This window comes from Pseudopipra pipra, chromosome 8 (genome assembly GCF_036250125.1).
Source record: "Pseudopipra pipra isolate bDixPip1 chromosome 8, bDixPip1.hap1, whole genome shotgun sequence".
Lineage (NCBI taxonomy): Eukaryota > Metazoa > Chordata > Aves > Passeriformes > Pipridae > Pseudopipra > Pseudopipra pipra.
This window is the reverse complement of record NC_087556.1, coordinates 19,180,403-19,198,535: the sequence shown is the minus strand read 5'-3', so window position 1 is coordinate 19,198,535 and position 18,133 is coordinate 19,180,403. Positions and strand designations below refer to the sequence as shown.

Sequence of the window (18,133 nt, the reverse complement as noted above, 5' to 3'; positions counted from 1 at the left end):
CGCCATTATACTTGCTTTTTTTGCAGTTTATGTGATTTGATCCAATCCCGCGTCCCTGACTTGAAAATTTCATCTGGGTACTTTAAAGTCTAATTTTCACCCGGGCTGAGGCAAGGGCCATCTCTCTCCGCTGAGCCTATGTCTCGGATGCATTTTAAAAGTAATTGCGCAGGGTCCCGCCGCATATCATTTGCAGACGGGAAGCGAGCATAAATCCAGAGACCCCTCGCTGCGAACAAAATCAAACTTTGCCGTGGTACGATCGCTTGGAAAGGCGAGGCGTGTGCAGAGCGACCCCCCAAAACCCATCCGGCGGCAATTACCCGGCGCTCCGGCAGCCCGGGGTGCGGGCGGCGCGCAGCGCTCGGCGCGGCGGGGCCCCCCCGGCCCCGCACCCCGGGGCACCCCGGGGCGGAGGGGGGACACGCCGGGGGCCGCGAGCCCCGGAGCGCCCAGCGCTCAGAAAATAATGGGATTGTGTTGCTGCCGTTCACATTCCTGGCGTTTGCTGAGAAATGACGGTTTTTTCTTTTCATCCTTTCCACCCCCCCCTCTGCTCTGCACACCACGTGGGCCATTTGTAGGGCCCAATAGACCTATCCAAGTTACTCACTGTAGACAGCGCTGGAAATAATCAGATTAAGGCCAATTATGCGTGAGATTATAAAGGCAAGTGCTGAGAGGCAGAGCATGCTGTAGACAGATATAAAGACATCTGGCCACTTCCAGAACTCCACAGAGCCCTTCTGTCTCTGAAGCCAACAACTCACAGCGCCTTATTCTAAAGCAAAATACTCCCAAACCTTAACGGTGATTTTTACGTCTGTTCGGTTTAGGTATGGATTACTATATTCATTTGACTTCTGGATTTTTTTTTTTTATGACTGCATATAAATTTGAATAGTTGTTTGGTGGTTTGGCTTTTTTTTTTTTTTTTTTTTTCCCGAGGACATTGGTTTCCAACCCGAACATGGCTCTCCGTGTGTTGGATGCTTTAAAAAGAAGACAGCTTTTAGGTTTTATTGCTGTTTCATTTAGGCAGAATAATTTAGATTTTTTTTTTTTAAGCGGTTCTACAAACATCTTTTTCTTTATGTAATTATTTGCTCCGGAGAAGAGTATTTGAGATAATTAGATAGATAGTGAGATAGGGAGGTAGATAGATAGATAAATAGATAGATAGATAGATAGATAGTGAGAGAGATCACTATTGCTGGATAGATAGAAGAACAAGAGAGAGAGAACTGCTATTCGGGGGAGAAAACAAAGTTTTACTGATCGTGATTACTGTGTGTCTACCACGGAGTCTTCTATCTCTGGCTTTTTCAGTTCGTTGCAGAGGGTTAGGCATTACTTTCTCTGCTTCCTCTGGGATGGGCTTTAGGGTTGTCAGTGAGTTTCTCCAGGTGTTTTCTTCTGGCTATTCACCTATTCTGTTCTTTCCTTCTCTGTCTACAGGTCTGCAGGAGACACCTCGGCGGTGCGTGGCGGTGCCCGACTGGGGAGCTGGTGCCGGTCCGTCGGTGCGGGGGGAGGGCGGGAGCCCCGCGCCCCACGGGCTGGCCCCGGCCCCGGCCGCCGGCGGGCTCGCAGCTGCGGGCAGCGGGCACCCACCCAGCCGCAGGGCCATGTTCTACTTCCACTGCCCCCCGCAGCTAGAGGGTGAGTGTTGTCGCACAGAGACGTGTAAGTACCAGAGCTGAACTTCGAGGGGTGTAGGTGGGGGTGTGTGCAGGGGACGGAGGGAGAAACTGTGGTCTGACTTGCTCCACGACGGTCGGGTACAGATACGTGCTGGGATAAGATGTAAATTTATAAAGACTCCTAAATATTATCCTTTTCCTTAAGAAAACACAATCCTATCCCCCTCCCCGCTCCCAGCATTCCCCTCTTGTCACAGGATGGAAAGAATTACTTTTTTTTTTTTTTTTTTTTTTTTAATTTGATGCCTACTGGAAAGGCCTTGGTTTTACACCCCCACCCCTGTCATTTTGCCACCTGCCTCCCCTCTGTGGATAGTGATCCCGCAGTTGAGCCTCAGGCTACGGCAGAGATGCTTTTCTCCCCTCCCAGCACAGATGTTGGTGTCATGGCTGTAATCGGGACACTTTCAGGACGTGGTCACGCCTCCTCCCTCCAGCCAAAGGGACCGCATAAATCTTTAATGCTATTTTACAAACATTCTGCGGGAGGATGGGGGAAAACGAGGCACGACTGAAGAAAAAAAAGGAAATAAATATTTGGGAGGATGTTTTTCTTTGTGTTATTGGTCAGAGGCTTTTGTCTATTTATTATTATTATTATTATTTGTTTCCTTTAAAAAAAATATGGCAGCCGTCGGGATTTCCTCTTGTCCCAGGGCCCTCTGCACCCGCTCCCTCTGACCAGTGTTCGTAGTGCGCGGAGCATCCTCGGAGCCGCGGCCGCGCAGCCCCAGCCCCGGGAGGGCTGTCCCGCCGTGCCCGAGCGCGCCCGCGGCTGCACGGCGGAGAAAGCGACCCGGCCCCGGAAAATACCCGTCTGCCCACCCCGTTCCTTGCACGGGCATCGCAGGGAGAGCAAGGGGATTTCCCCGCGGCAGCCCTGCCAGGAAGAGACGGTCCAGCTCTCCCCAAAGTTTTCTCCGGGCGGGACAAGGGAGGTGGACCGGGCAGGATAGTGCGAGGATCTCTCCCGCTCCTGTCACCAAGCGCTGGGGCGGCTTTGTTCGTTAGTTTTTGGCAACAGCTTTGGAAGCGTGCTCTTGTTTTTGTTTGTTTGTTTGCTTGCTTGTTTGCTTGTTTGTTTGATGTGTGTTTGTTTCTCCGGTGGCAGCGTGGGGCCGGTGCCAGAGACAGGGAGCTGCCCCCGCAGTCTGCAGCCTCTCCCGGCGGCGTTCGGGACCGGCCCTTCATTCTCCCGCCGTGGGCAGCATCGGGGAGGGGGGGAAGGGGCGGACGCTCCTGCTAAAGAGTAAAAAGAATAAATATATAAATAAATAAAAATACACCACTGTCCAAAGCCCACCGATCACCAAACCAGAGGTGGCAACAGAAAAGCTCTCTTCGGCCAGCGTTTGGGCAGTCAGGGAGGCCCAGTACTACAGGGAAGAGACCGGACTCTAGGGGTCACCAGGACAGTATTTTATTCTCTGATGAGCCTCTCCCAGGCTAGCAGAGAGTCGTCCGTCTGTGTGAGGAGGGGGCTGGAGGCCGTGTTTATCTTCCAAACTATGCTGCAAGATGAGCGGCGACCTCCAGTCCCCGTGCCCGCGGTGGGGCCGGGCCGGGCCAGAGCACCCCATGGGCAGGTCTGCGAGTGGGGCCACAGGGACATTCAGCAACTCTTCTGAGGGTTTGGGTACTTTTCTTTTCCGTGAGGATTTTTTTGTTTTGTTTTTGTTTGTGAGTTTGGAGGTGATGGATTTTTGTTTGTTTGCTGTTTCTGAGTTTGGTTTAAGTTTTGGGTGGTATTTTGGTCTGGTTTGTTTTGTTTGGTTGTTTGTTTTTCTTTATCCTGTTTTGTCAGCGGACAGAAAGGGAGTGACACACTTCATCCCGGGCACAGAGGATGTGTGACTGGGGGAGCTGCGAAGGCCAGGGTCCATTCCACTTGCATCCCAGCGGCCCATTTGCCCTCTGCCGACCTCTGCCCAGGGACAAAACCCCAGTGCCCCAGTCGGCCCCTCGAACCCCCGTCGGGGAAGGACAGGGGTGGCCTCCTCCAGCCCCGCTGCAGAGTCCCGGCGGCTCAGCCGTGGCTGAGCTGCCCCCGGTGCTCAGCTGTACGGAGTCCCATGCCCATGTCCTCCTCCAGGAATGAGGGCGAGCAGACGGGGGCGGCTCCGGTGCTGCTCCGTCCAGGCAGGGGCTTTCCCGGGCTCTCCCGGCAGATGGGCAGGGCCTTTACGAGCTGCCGTCCCCACGCCAATGTCAAAGCTTCATCTTGTCGTCCTTTTAAAACACAAATGGCCCGAAAAAATACTCTTTACCGGGGCGAGGTGAGCTTCGGTCGGAAGAACCCCCCGGTGCCCGCAGGAGCCCCCCGCCCAGCTCCCGCCGTGCTCCCGGGGCCGACCGGGATGCTTGGGGCTCCGGCCCGGCGGAGATGGAGCCGCATTCCCCACCCAGCCGATGTGGCCCCGGCCCTTTGTCCCCACGGGGCACAGCGGCCCCTAACTCGGCTCTCGGCCTGCAGGCGCGGCCCCCTTCGGAGGCCACTCCGCTGGCGACTTCGACGACGGGTTCCTGCGCAGGAAGCAGCGCCGCAACCGCACCACCTTCACCTTGCAGCAGGTAGGAGCCTGCTTCTCTCTTCCCCTGCCCTGCACACCCATTGCCCCATGCTTGCCCCATACTTGCTCCCTGCCTCCTCCATACTGCTCCCTTCCTGCTTCCCACCTGCTTCCCGCACGCCCCATGCCGTGCCAGCCCGGTGCCCCGCCTGCCCCACTGCCTCGGGCGGTCCCGCTTTCCTCAGCCATGCCTGGCAGACACCCCCTGGGGCGGCCGGACAGATTTCTCACGGATCTCTTCTCTCTCCTCCACCAGCTCGAGGCCCTGGAAGCCGTTTTTGCTCAAACCCACTACCCCGATGTGTTCACTCGGGAAGAGCTGGCTATGAAAATCAACCTCACAGAGGCCAGGGTGCAGGTAAACATCCTGGGGAATTATTTAATTCGGGTATTCAAACTGGCAAACTTTTTTTTTAAAAAATTTTTTTTTATTTGACATCATGACTGCAGAGTGCACATTTGGCCAAAGAACGCAAATGAAGACGATCTGTCATTTTCATGATGCACTTTAATAACATCAACATAATGTGGAATATTAGATTAGGTTGATTAATCGGTCATTCATAATTAACTAGTGATAATGTTCTACACTAATTTGTCCGCGTCTCCAAGGTACTAAATTACATCAATGCACATCCATTTCCTTGCTTTTGGAGGGGGGGCGTGGTGCGGAGAAAAGAGCTGAGACGTGATTCTCCAAAGCAACTATGACCACTGTCGAGCAGTGGGGTTAGTCAACTGCAGGGAGCCCAGCTACCAGGAAGAAATCTTATGCACCTCTTCAACTTTTCTCCCTTTGCCTTCTTTCTAAACACTTGATTTAGACAGCTAAAAAGCCTGCAGAGTAATTTCCACACCTTTAATATGATCCAGTAAATACCATTGGCCATGATTACTCTTTTCACCACCACTCTTTTCCACCCCTTCTCTTCTTCCTTCTCTTCACCTTTTCCCTCTTTTTTTCCCCCTTTTATCCATGCGTTTGTTTTTCCATCTCCAGGGATCAACTTTGTGTGTCTACAAGCTCTACCAAGAGCAGCAGTCCTGCAGTTGTCAGACATGGATCCCTATAACTCTGCAGGCATTCACTGCAAAGTTGCAAACCATTTTTTGAACACAATTATGCATTAATTTTTGTTTGTGGGGCTTTTCCGCGTGCTGTTCTTCTATTTTTATTTATTTATTTATTTAGGCGCTCGGGGTTAAGACTATGCAAAGATCTAATTGTAGGAAATATAATAGCTTGCCTTTTGTTCCCTAGGGTCATGTTAGTATCTCTTAAAACCCAATGGCTGAAGAGAGATAATGGAATTCACCACAGTAAATTGGGGATTGTAAACAAATTATTTCTCCTATAATCAGATTATGTGATCCTGATTATTAAATCTCAACATGAATCATTGGTCATATGCGGGCAAATTAAACTGATTATTATTTGAAAATGAAAATCTCCTTTTGCCACTGTGTTGTAGGTACTGGCTTAAAAAAAATAATGAAAAATGCCATTTTGGCTATTGGTGCCTAAAGACTGAACTGCAAATTGAGATAAATGGGACAATTATTGAGCATTCAGAAGTGGAAGATCATAACTTCTTCCTGAAAGGTGCAAGGGTGAGATAGGGGTGGTGACAATTAGATTGCTGAGGACTGGTGTTTAGCCTTGTTGTTGGCTATTATGCAAACAGACAATAGATGCAAGCATTTGTTTAGCCTGCTTTCATACAGGGACACGGGGAAACACAGAGGATGGGAGATATGTTTACATTTATACCCCTTGCTCATTCAAATATGATTAATGTGCTATAAAGCAGAGTCTTAATCGAAGATGATGTTGTCAAACAATAACTAAATAGGGAAATAAACGACTTCATCATGCTCTTTCCTCAGAAGCAGGCGAACTGTCAGTGCAAAGTCATTAAAATATGATAATGAAAAATAGCTCAATTAAATGTTGTTATAGCTGTGACCTTCATTCAATTAAGACACAAGAAAGTGTCTGCATTTTGCTTTGCATTTAACTGCTCTAAATTTAGAATATAGATAAAATCATTATTCAATGTTTGCTGATACATGCAATTAAAAGGCAGCTAACCAAAATGGAGTTGGAAGCGGAGAATAATAATAACACCAATCTCACCTATACTTGAATTTGTGTATTAAAATGTGGGTTTCCTGATCTCAAGAGCAGCTTGGCATTTTCCAGCTCAGATACGATCCTTTCAGAGAATCAGCTCCAAGGTTAATGGAAAAAAAGAAGGTTTTGGACTAAAAATCAGGTGATAAAATCAAGAACATGAATGTTTGTTTCACATACGGGGAAAAAAATAAGGTTTGGAAACTGGTGTTCTGAGACCGTAGTGTGGCCTGAGGCGGGGGGCAGTTGTACCACCACAGTATTAAACTGTAGAATGATCTTCCAAAATTAGTATCTATCAACTTTTGAGTCCTTTGAATGCAGACTGGACATGAGAAGAATAACAGCCAGTATCAGTTCTCCCCAGAAAATGGGCTGGATAATATGGCCTAATACACACCTTTTCATTTCTCACCTCTCTGATTCTAGCAGCAGCTCATTTAAAGACATATATGGTTTCATCAGAGTGCTTAGATATGTATTTAATACCATCCCTGTAAAATGGCTTTCAGTTGTGTTAAAACATAGAAATCAGTGAGAATTAAATGTGTGTATTAAGGCAAGCACATGATTAAATGTTTTGCTAGCTGGCATGGTAACATCAAAACTATTTTTTTTAAGTTTTTGCTTGTAACATGCCTTTGGAATGTCTTTAGACATTTCTGGCTTGTTTTCCAGACCCAGAAACATTACAGATAAAAATATAATCCTAAGACTCAACTAGAATAGCAGTGGAGATACAAAATAAGAGGAAGTTTTAGCCAGGCTTTTAAATGACTGATTTCACTAGCGTAACAATTTACAATTTCCTTGCTTCACATTCAGCTAAACACAATTTTCAGCCAGGATTGCTCTTCCACTCCAGGTATGGTTCCAAAATCGAAGAGCTAAATGGAGAAAAACAGAGAGGGGTGCTTCTGACCAAGAGGGATCTAAGGAAACCATGGCTGAGGTGGCACCTCCTGCAAGGAATTTAAATTCCCCTTCTCCAGCAGATCAAACCAGGAATAAAAAAGAGGGTCTGGAGATCCAGCAGAGGTGAGAGTGTGCTATCCGCTGCCTGTCTGTGGGGCAAGCACGCCTCATATATGTGTATGTGCATACAGATTTGCATGCTGCCATGCCTTGACCTACATAGAATCATCTTTAGAAAATGAGCTGTCTCTTGTGCAGCTCACTGTTCCCTGTGGGAATGCTGAGAACCTGGTGGCTGTGGGAGGCTAATGTTATCCAGGCTTGGTCACATCTAGTTGGACACTGAGATACCAACATGTTTGTGTGCATGCAGAAATGGAATCAGCTGGTTCTGGTTTTGCAAGGAAGTTGTTTTCTCTTCTCTATCAGCCTGAGTCGAGCAGTGGGTCCTACAGGACCTTTCTTCCCTTCCTGCCTGCCGGGGACTCTCCTCAACACAGCCACCTACGCACAAGCTTTATCCCATGTCGCCTCTCTAAAAGGTAAATTACTTTGTTTAACTTCAGGGGTAAGCTTAAAGAGCATCTCTTTCAAGCTCAGTGGCATAGTCCCGTGTGTGGGGAAGTCTTTGGGAAATGGTGGATCTCTCTTTCTGTTTAGATGGCAGTAATTGCACTGACCAATGCTGCACATACAGAATTGAGCCTCCTGTTGTATCTTGTAGCATCACTTGTGGCAAAACTCCTTCATTTTACTCAGTTACTTTTTGTGAGGTCAGGGTTTGTCTCAAGGAGCGAGGCAGGTAGGGTTGCTCCTTTAGAGTTTTTGTTGCATATGCTTTTTTTTTTTAAGAGTCAAATTTATTCTAATAAATTAGTTATACACGTCCTTTTGCATTATGTATTACCTGGCACCATTACCGATGCCTCATCCGCTCTGCATGCAGTTTCCTTTGCAGTGCATCTCTGCACAATCCAGACCTTTCTCTTCTTGGACAGTAGAACTTGAATAAAATGTGTTCCTGGGGACAGGGGAGGATACAAAGTATTTCCTCATTACCTGGGACCCAGGCTTCAGGAAGGGTACATCCCATGTCTTTGTACTTTCAGTTTCCAAAAAGCAGCACTATGCATCTTTTAAAAATAAATCACCTGCTGATCCATTAGCTGTTCCTAGCCTAACAATTTCTAAGACTAAGGGTGTAAGCAGGATGAATTCAATTTATAGATTTATAGGATGTAAAGCCTCATAGCAGTGCCAAGCTCAGAGAGGCACATACATTTGCTCTATGTCCCGATGTGCAATAACTTGCGAGGAATGTTAAAGACCCTCCACTGTGAACAAAAATGTCCTCTAATACCTCTCACTGTATTCTCTGGTGTACCTTATGCTCCTTGTGAGTATTTCCAGTTAAATCAGTATTGCCAAGGTGTATTCCTGAAGCAAATATTTGGAACTGCTGAGTTTTGTATTAAGTCCAGTGTCCTGCCCCCTGTACTTCCTTCCTCCTGTCTTTCAGAAAAACTGAAGCCAGACACAACTGTTACTGCTCTTTTGATAGGTGTGGGACCTGAGATTTTGAATCAAGAAAGGACACACGGGTGTGACCTGAACCCTAAAACTTAAAGGCTGATTATCACCCGTAAGTGGGCAGCAGCTGTTGGAGTGCATGAGTCCTCTTGATCTCTGCCCTGTGAAGTGTTAGGGCTGGGAATTTTGGTTTCTTCGATTAGGTAGGAACAGCTTCCCTGGAGTAGATATACGTGAAATTCTTCAGGGAAAAAGATTGTTCATTGATAAATGTAGTCCCAGACGGGTTGAAATGTGTGGAAATAGGGTTGTTTTTAGCGAATAATTTCAGATGGAAGTAAGGGATTTTTTTTTCTTAAAATTTACATTTAAGTGTTTTCAAAATTAAATGCATCAGTTAGTTGTTTTCACTTGCTTCATGTCTAAATGTAGCAAAATTTTAAGAAAAAATAGCCTAAAAAACAAAAGCCAATCAAAATAATAAAAAAAAAAGGAATAAAAAAATGGCATGAAGGGTTGGTATTTTTTGTTTTGTTGTTTTCTTTGTCAATTTTTGTTTGTTTGATTGGTTGGTTTTAGTTTTATTTATTTGGAAGACTTCCTGATATTCTTTTCTGTGATATTACAGCTCAGCCACTAAATCGAGAAATTAATAATTTGATCTTTTTTGCTTTGCTCTGCTTTACAACCTAGGGGCAGAAAAAGTTCTATTCCTGAATCTCTTGTAGATGTTTGGTAGTCAGTTGCCCAGGCTAAGAGAAAGTGTCCTTGAAAAGCTGGTCCCAAAATACAGATTTTTTTTTGTAATTTTTGTAGGAATGATTGTCAGATGCCTGGATACTGTCTTGGTGAGTGTTGTCAGCTATACATGCAGTTCATTCCTGAAATGACCTGGTTTATATTTCCTGCCTGCCACTAGAAATCTCCAGATGCATGCAAGGAGATCGTGATAAAGTAGTATATTTTGATTTTAATAGATCCAGTTACAGACTCACACATCTGCATATCCACCTACCAGGAGCTTTGTGGAGCTGCCTATGCCTGTCAGCAAATTGTTATCCTTGCAAGGAACTTATAGTCTGAGCTGCTTGTTTAGAGGGGAACTCTTTTTCTTCTGCTGTTGATTCTGCTGATAGGTCTCAATAATGTAAAATTTTGGCTTTGAGCTTAGGGAGCAAGAATTTATAGTTCTATGAGAGGACAAAGTTGACTTATACAAGCAGAGAATAATTGTAGCATCTTTCCTGTGGTATTGATATATGGAGTATTGTCTCCTCCTTCCTTGGCTCATCTCCACAGTTTCCTCTTTTCCCCTTTCTCCAAGCATAATTCGCTTGTGCTGGGGTAGGGCTGTGCACAGCAGACATTGAGCCTTCAGTCTTGTAAACTGGTGGACAGGACAATCTCTAGACCTTCTGAGTGGACCAAGGGTATCACAGGTCTGATCCGCATTTTGTTTTTCTTTGGTATGGAAACTGCAGATGAATGATGGTTCATCTAAACCAGTGTATTTGAGAGCACAAGCAAGCTCACATGTCAGTCAGGAGGAGGAGATAATGGTTGTGGGAAGGAAATAAAGAACGGGGAGAGACACAGTGTTCACAAAACTCTAATATGATTATCTTCGACATATGCTCAATTCGGTTTGTTTGACTCTTCCTCCTCATTTCCTTTTGAGCTGGGAGCTGATTTGTGCACTTAGGCTTGCCAAAGGAGTGCTAACCCTAAATTTATCTGGGCAATAGTCTATGTCCTTACATGTTGTCTTAATGAAGTGACCTAAGCCTCTCCCTTGAGAATCTAATTGCATTTTGCTGCAGAAATTATTTGACTCTGCCACAGTGAATCTGAGGGCATAGGACTTTCTGTAACACAAAATCCCATCAAACTCAGCACAGGCATAGAGTTCTGAGCTCCTTGTTTCTTTGGATTGCTTCAATAAGGGGGAATTCAGTAAGTAGTAAGGTATTCCAAAATTTTGCAAGTTTTATTGAAGAGTGAAGCGATCAGAAGTTCTTCCCAGTATCTGTCTTGTGCCAACTATGCTTTCTTTGCGCTTTTGAAAGCAAAATAGTTGCTCCAGAATCAAAGCACCATGTCACTACCAAAGGATGCATGATCCTGCTTTCTTCTATGCCGGTGTCAAATTAAATGCAGCTCCTTTATGTGGATCCTGTAAATGGATATGTATTCCTACCACTGGGAGAATAATCCCAGTCAGTAAAGGGAATCATCTTCTTAAGTAAGGCCATAAGACCTGCCTGCAAACAAATGGGCACTCTGAGCACATCAGATTCTACTGCGAAGTGTAGGTTGTTCTCTTATTCTTTTGAGGATACAAGATGTGCTTTGTTGGACTTGTGAGCCAACACTTCAGTGGTGTCAGTGAGTAATATTTGACTGATGCTTTAAAAGGAGACAATTAAAATCAATACAGTGAATAACAAGTGATGATGGTGATGTAACTAATTAATAATTATTTTATACTCTCAGAGACCATTTTCATTCTGCCATCTGAGGGTTCTGTCTTTTGTAAAGAAACTAATACCTCTCCTTCCTTCTCTGACTTTGCTTGGCTCCAGACGCAGATTTCCAAAGCTACATAAAGTGTCTAGGGAACAGGGTTCTTGGATCTAATTTATAGTATAAGGATGCAATAGTTGATGATGAAGTTGGTTTAGAAGAGAAAAAAATCTCGAGACAGCCTAGTGTGGGGCAAGGACTAAGCCTGCAACTTTCCTTTTGGAAAGACTGTGAAGTGCACTGTAGGCTTGCCTTATGCTTTCGGTGGCTCTGGACCCCACATATGCCACTTCTGGGTAAATGGGGGATATTGTTGGAGCATGAGACTAGGTCTGCTCTGATGAATGAGAAGAAAGCTATTTTCCCTAAGCACCTATGCCCCATGAACTTTGCTGTCTCAGCAATAGAGATTTCACCCCCCACCCCCCAAAGTGGGGATATTAGCACCACAGGATGTTCTGTGAAGAAAAGAAGCCGCCTATACAATAGCAATTGAAACTGTTATTCAGAGCATAGACTGTTCCAGAGAAGAGTACGTTATCACTGGCCAGTTTTTCTCCATTTCTGTCAAATATTCTGTATTCAGTAATATAACAGACCTTTTTCTTTGGGGGGGTCTTCTCCCTCTCGGGAGTTTAGCACATTGGAGGCTGTACTTAATAGCAAGCATCTGTCTACTACTATATCACCTTTCTGTGTACAATTCTTTCAGGAAATACAATTCCTTGTTTGAAAAATTTGTATAAGATTATAATTTCTGGTGTATACAGTGCTTCCTACTTTAGGGTTTTGTAATTCACCACTGGCCATACTCAGGAAGAAGGTTGACATGCATAGATGAAATTTCTGATGTTCATTACTCTCTGGAATTGTCCTGATTTGACAACTATGCTACTTCATTGTGGTGACTTCAACAGTTCCATGATCTTCCAAGATGAAACACTTACTGTAAGCCATGCATCTGCAGTCCATTTAGTAGATTTAATTGCAGACCTCAAAGATGAAGGGAAAATACTTGTTTTATTTATGGGCTGTATAACAATAGAGTCATCAGGAGAAGCTAGTGTTCTGTGCAGAGAGACCTCAAAGTACCTTCTTAATGGATGACAGCATGAATGCAATTCATTAATGTAGAAGATGTTATTAATGGGTGTAAACAAGAATCTCCGCTTTTTAGCCGGATGTGTTCCACCACTCTGGTGGCTGAGGCCAAGAGTGTGTCTGTTACGTTCCACTGAAATTTCCCCAGACCCCATGATGAGTGAAGTGTATGAGGAGAGAAATAATTACACTTGCCAGGGAATTACTTTCATAATTCACTCACAGCTCTGTGCAAGTTATAGCTTGGTTGGTTTTCATGGCACCTCCACACCACCGGTAGAGAAGCAGGATCGCATTATGCACATCAAAATGCATATTCCAGGGCACCATTGATTAGGCTCTTTTATGGTTTGTTGCTGCTGTGGTTGCTGTTCATATTAGGGAGGTTTAATTGCAGTATCCAGGAAAAAAAAACAAAACACAACTAGAACTGCCCATCCATTACATTTCAATTTCTATCATGGAAAGATGAAGAGAATTTGCATAATTCCATCGGGCAATTCCCATTGCCAAGGCTGTGAAAGAAGTGTTCAAGGACCTAACTCATCCTTGAACTAGTGTTTACCGAATTGAAGCACCGCTGTTTCCCGTAAGACTGGGGAATGGGGATAAAATCTCTTGGGGTCCTTTATTTTCTCTGTCATTCTTGATAATGGACTTACTGACTTTTTTAATGTAATACAGCAAATATATTGAGTGGGTTCTGCTTGACATTTTCCATAGTTTATCTGCCACTCTCACTTTGGAGAATTTAAAACATTTCTGTAGTTTGCTGCAGATGCACATACCTTGAGAAAATTACTTTGATTCCTGTATCACAGGTCCCCAGCTCTAGCACTGTCCTACCTCACAGGTATATTTTGCTTATTTTTATCACACCTACTAGGGAATATGCAAGTACTAGGCACCCTAAGAGCCATGGGTAGGAAATTGATGCTGTCTTGTTTCTTCCTGGACCAATCCTGATTAGGTTAGTGGACTTCAGGCATGCAGGGGTTCCTATTGAAAGGGGAAAGGAATGTAGGGTTTACCTTTTGGAAACACTATCTATTAAAATCTTTAAAATATTTATGTATCAGTATGGACCCTGCTCCCACCCCACTCTTCTCAGCTGAAACTGAACTGTGGAGCTGCAGAACTGCACTAAAGGTACCACAACCAAACTTGTAGATCAAATATCACTACAATTAAAATGTGATGTTGGCACAGACAAGACAAAACTAATTTAATTTTTCCTGTCAGTCTCTGTAGTAGATCAATTAAACTGCCAAGTAGATCAAATATTTCAGACTGTATTTATTACATTAAGTATTTATGTTCAGGCTGAGCATTTAAAGTATGATCTCATATAGGAACACAAGGAGGTTTAGATCAATTCAGCAGAATTTGCTGTAAGTTAATGGAAATCTAATTGTGTATTTTAATTTTGTGTACAGGAGGCAGTAAGTTCCTGAAAGAAAGCAAACATCACCCTGTCCGCATTGTAGCAACTTGATACAAATCCCATTAAACTAATACCAGATTGTCATAGATGTTAGTGGAAGCTGAACCAAGATCTAGGGCTTAACCCTCACCCATTTTGATGGGTGCTGGATGCCTGATGTCCTGAAGATTCGAAATAAGTAGGAGCTCCTTCCCCACTGTGGACTCAAGGTTACTGTGACAAGATGTTAAAAACCTCTGTTGCCTGCTAGATAAGGACGCTTCTTTCTTGGTCAGCATCACATCCTGTACATTGTGGGCTGACTGACAGGCAGGTGGAGACCTTGGGCTCCTGAGTCTCCCGTAGTTTGTCTCGGCTTTTGTGCCAGCAAAGTCTGATAGATTTCACTGGACTTATCACCTGCAGATGCAGGCAATTGTAAGGTAGATTCAACCTTCTTTACAACATACATTAAAAGGAAACAGGGCTAAATCCTACCCTCCTCTATTCTAGCTGGACCCTGGAGCAAATGTTGTTTTTTGTTTTACTTCTTTTTTATGTGTGAGCTGTTCTTGCCTCAGTGAAAATGAAAGGAATGGTTATGGGTGAACTATTGCTAGAAATAGTTTAATTTCCACCACGGGTAACTGCATCCTCAGGTTGCAGAGCTACTAGCTAATATCAGGTCTAATTATTAAACAAAGAGCTTAGATTGGTACTGAATATTGATAAATACTTTATCCCTCTAATAATGGAATGAAAATTATTCTTAGGGGATGGAGCTGATTCCTCCATTTTTGGAAACAGGAAGACTCTTTACTGCTTCTCCCCACCTCCCACTAAGCAGACAGTGTCTGTGCCCAGTCCTGTATTAGGTACTGCCGGTAGCCCAGCCCTCCCCCCAGCCTGGGAACTGAACAGCTGTGTTTGAAAGTCTCACTCAGTTTGTGCTAGAAAGCAGTAGTGCAAAGGCAGCTGGTGCACAGGCAGGCCTTCATGCTCCCCCATCTCAGGGCAGAACCTTAAGATAGTGAGGCTTAACAGATAGTAGTGAATAAACAGACTTCTGTGTGGCTTTCCACCTGCTGCAAACTGCAAGGACTCTGAAGGGCCTCTCCTCCCTCTTGTTAAAACAGTGGCTACCCAGAACCCCTGAAGTGGCTGTGATTCAACAGGGCAAAAAATTACTTTACGGGCATGGTTGGTGGTGGCAAAAATTGTATGTTGTGTTACCAAGTGAATTTATTCTAAAACCTCCTTCTGACTTGCTTGAAACAGCCACAGAATTCAAGACTGAGCCTCCTAGTGTTAAAAGCAAAAGAAATGGAGGATTTTAGTCAAGTGCTGAAACTTGTTTGTGCAATTTACTTGAATGCCTGGACCCACAGAAATATTGGTCTGATCATATGCTTTATCAGAGAAGCATTACAAGAGAAAAGAGTTCTTTCAATTTATATTAATAACTTGTGCTTTGTAGATCCTATTTTTTCAAATGCAAAGAGTAATTTTTCCTGAATGTTACTTGCAATTGCAAATCTCTGACAACTGCTGTGGAGAAGTCTTGCAGACATCCTAAAAACAAGCAACTGACTGCATTCATTCCTTAGCAGATGAGTGCTGACCCGTTGCTACCAAGAACAGAAGTGTAAAAAAAGACTACCTGCTCTCTGCAGGTTATTAGTTCCATCACTTAGTCATGAGCCATTTAACTCAAATATTAACTGCAGAAATTAAAGCAAGTCCTTGGCTTGCAAAGATCAGGGGAAGATAGTGCAGTGTGCCAGGATGTGTGCGGCCTGGCTGTTTTTTGTTGGGAGGTAGCATATCAGCAAAAAACAGACTTTTGCCAGGGGTGTACAAGGGGATGTAGGGTTTGTGTGGCCTCTGAGACCCCCGGAAAAATGATGTTACCCAACTTTTCTAACCAGAGAGCAAATTAAAGTAGCTCAGCCATCCCACCCTGCCTCCCCTTCCTACTCCTCTGACATATTCTTCTTCATTCAATAGATGCATATAAGCTAGGTAACAAGATGGCTTTTTGAATGGACTGCATTTCCTGCCCCATGGTCAACCTACACTTCCAGGTATGCTTGTTTGGGAACTGTTCCAACCCCCAGCACTATCAAAAATAATCCAGAGGAAGAGTCTGAAATGTTGCAGCTCAGGAAGGTAGCTGGTGGAATGAGGACTGCCTCTGTTAGGGGGTTTCAGGGGAGCCTTTTAGTTTGAAGGGAGAGGAATACCCACTTCATCCATTTTCCAGTGTTTTATTGACTGCTTGGAACATCCACATGTCTCGGATGAGAGGGTAGAGATGCTCTGACCCATCTCTCCTGATGGGACTCAAGCCATGTCGGCAGCAACAGTGCTTGGTAGCCTTGGCTCACTTCTGGAGGCCATTCTCTTCAAGGTGTCTTCCTTAAGCAGCACAGACATTGGCTGTGTAAAGATAGAACAGACTCTTACAGGTAGTCATGATGCCAGTAGTTGACAGGGGCCTGGCCAAGGAAAAGTCTATTTTGTCTTACAGGGAGATAGGAGAAGGTCGTCATAATAACTGGAATATTTTTACCTTTCTCTCTGCTGTAATCTTTCAGGCAAAGATAAGTGATGGAACCTTTACACTCACCCATCAAATGCTGCTGCCCACACTGATCAAGCTCAGTGTGCAGGTGGAGGGAAGGGTACATCTCAGCATAGGCTGATGGCAGCCACAGAGCAGCAGCCTCATATGAGAGCAGGGAGTGAGCTGAGCCTTGCTTGTTGGGAAATCTCATATGTGATCTGAACTTCACTGCTCGCCTTTGTCTGTTTTCCTTGCTCATTCTGTTTGTCACCCTGAGTGACTAACAGTGTAAGATCCTTTATAGTATCAGTAGAACAGGATACAGGTTTTCTAGCCCTGATACAGAGAACATCTATGTACCCACTAAAGGTCAAGGTACCCACTTAAGGTCAACCCCATCTCTGTCCTCTTCAGACTGACCATGGAGGGAACAGTCAGTCTCCACGACCTTCCCCATGAGTGACGGTGCCTTCTTTCCTTCCTCCCCAGGGAGCCCGCTGTGCTCGTGCTGCGTTCCAGACCCCATGGGCCTCTCCTTCCTGCCCACCTACGGCTGCCAAAGCAACCGCACCGCCAGCGTGGCCGCGCTGCGCATGAAGGCGCGGGAGCACTCAGAGGCTGTGCTCCAGTCTGCCAACCTCTTGCCCACCGCCAGCAGCAGCCCCACTCCTCCTGCCAAACCCTCCTGCCCTGAGGGCAGCCAGGACAAGCAGCCCTCTCCAGCCAAGGAGCACATGGAAGGGGAGAAGAGCGTATGAGACCGGACTGGTGCTGGCCCCTGGGCTTAGGGCAGTGACCCGCTGGTGCTCTGCCGGGGGGTGAACTGCAGTGTGGCCATTCCCGGTATGATTTCACAGGGCCACCAGGGACCTGGCACGTCTAAGTGGCCTCTTTGGCTGCCTTTCATACACCCTTGCTTTTCTTGTGTCACTGTACGTTCATTTCCCTGATTTATCAGCACTATCTGTGTTTCGAAACATTCATGAAACTGTTTTTATCCCCACTACCACATCCCAGGGACACCAAAAGGCCTGGGATCCTGCACATCTTGACTTCCCATTCTGTGTGAGGCGGATGGCTGACAGCAGCACATCACTTCCAGATGTGAGTTCTGGGGCAGGAGAGGCATCCAGGCACCAGTTACCCCACCACGCACAACGGGGGTGAAGGAATATCCCAGGTATAGCCCAGTTTGGCCTGCTGTTTTCTGAAGGCATTTGACTTCAACCAAATTTATCCCAGGCAATCCAGGTGTAAGAGGAACAGAAAATGTAACAAAACCCTTAGTAATTTTTTCCTTCTGTCTTCTTTTCTCTGAAAGTGAAACTTCCCATGGAGTAGATTACTGGGAAGTTGCCGAGATCAGTTTACCTGTGACTAAAATCCTTGCACTAACCTCTATGTGAACATCAGTCTGTTGCTCTTGCCATTCCCTGGGTTAGATGTAAAAGACACGACTTGAAAATGTCATTCATAGCTTCAAACTGTAATGCTGGTATTTAATAGAGAATGTGGTTGTCTCTAGATCTGCACAAGGCTGGGGGTATTTTAGCATCACTGTCTAAGAAAAAGAGACTGGAAGACAAAAGAATCCTGCATTGCAAAACTGGAAATATATGTTTCCATGTTTTGTGTTCAATAAAGAGGAAATTGGGTATTTCAATAAAG

The 18,133-nt window shown here is 45.1% G+C and overlaps 1 protein-coding gene across 1 annotated transcript; it reads left to right on the top strand.

Moving 5' to 3' along the window:
- The first annotated feature begins 3,549 nt into the window (after positions 1-3,549).
- DRGX (dorsal root ganglia homeobox) lies at positions 3,550-18,111 on the top strand. The gene is made up of 6 exons (XM_064663839.1): positions 3,550-3,763; positions 4,177-4,274; positions 4,530-4,631; positions 7,273-7,445; positions 7,752-7,864; positions 16,955-18,111. Exons 1-6 carry the CDS (start codon positions 3,550-3,552, stop codon positions 17,221-17,223), a joined length of 969 nt encoding a protein of 322 aa, XP_064519909.1. The 3' UTR covers positions 17,224-18,111.
- The last annotated feature ends 22 nt before the right edge of the window (positions 18,112-18,133 follow it).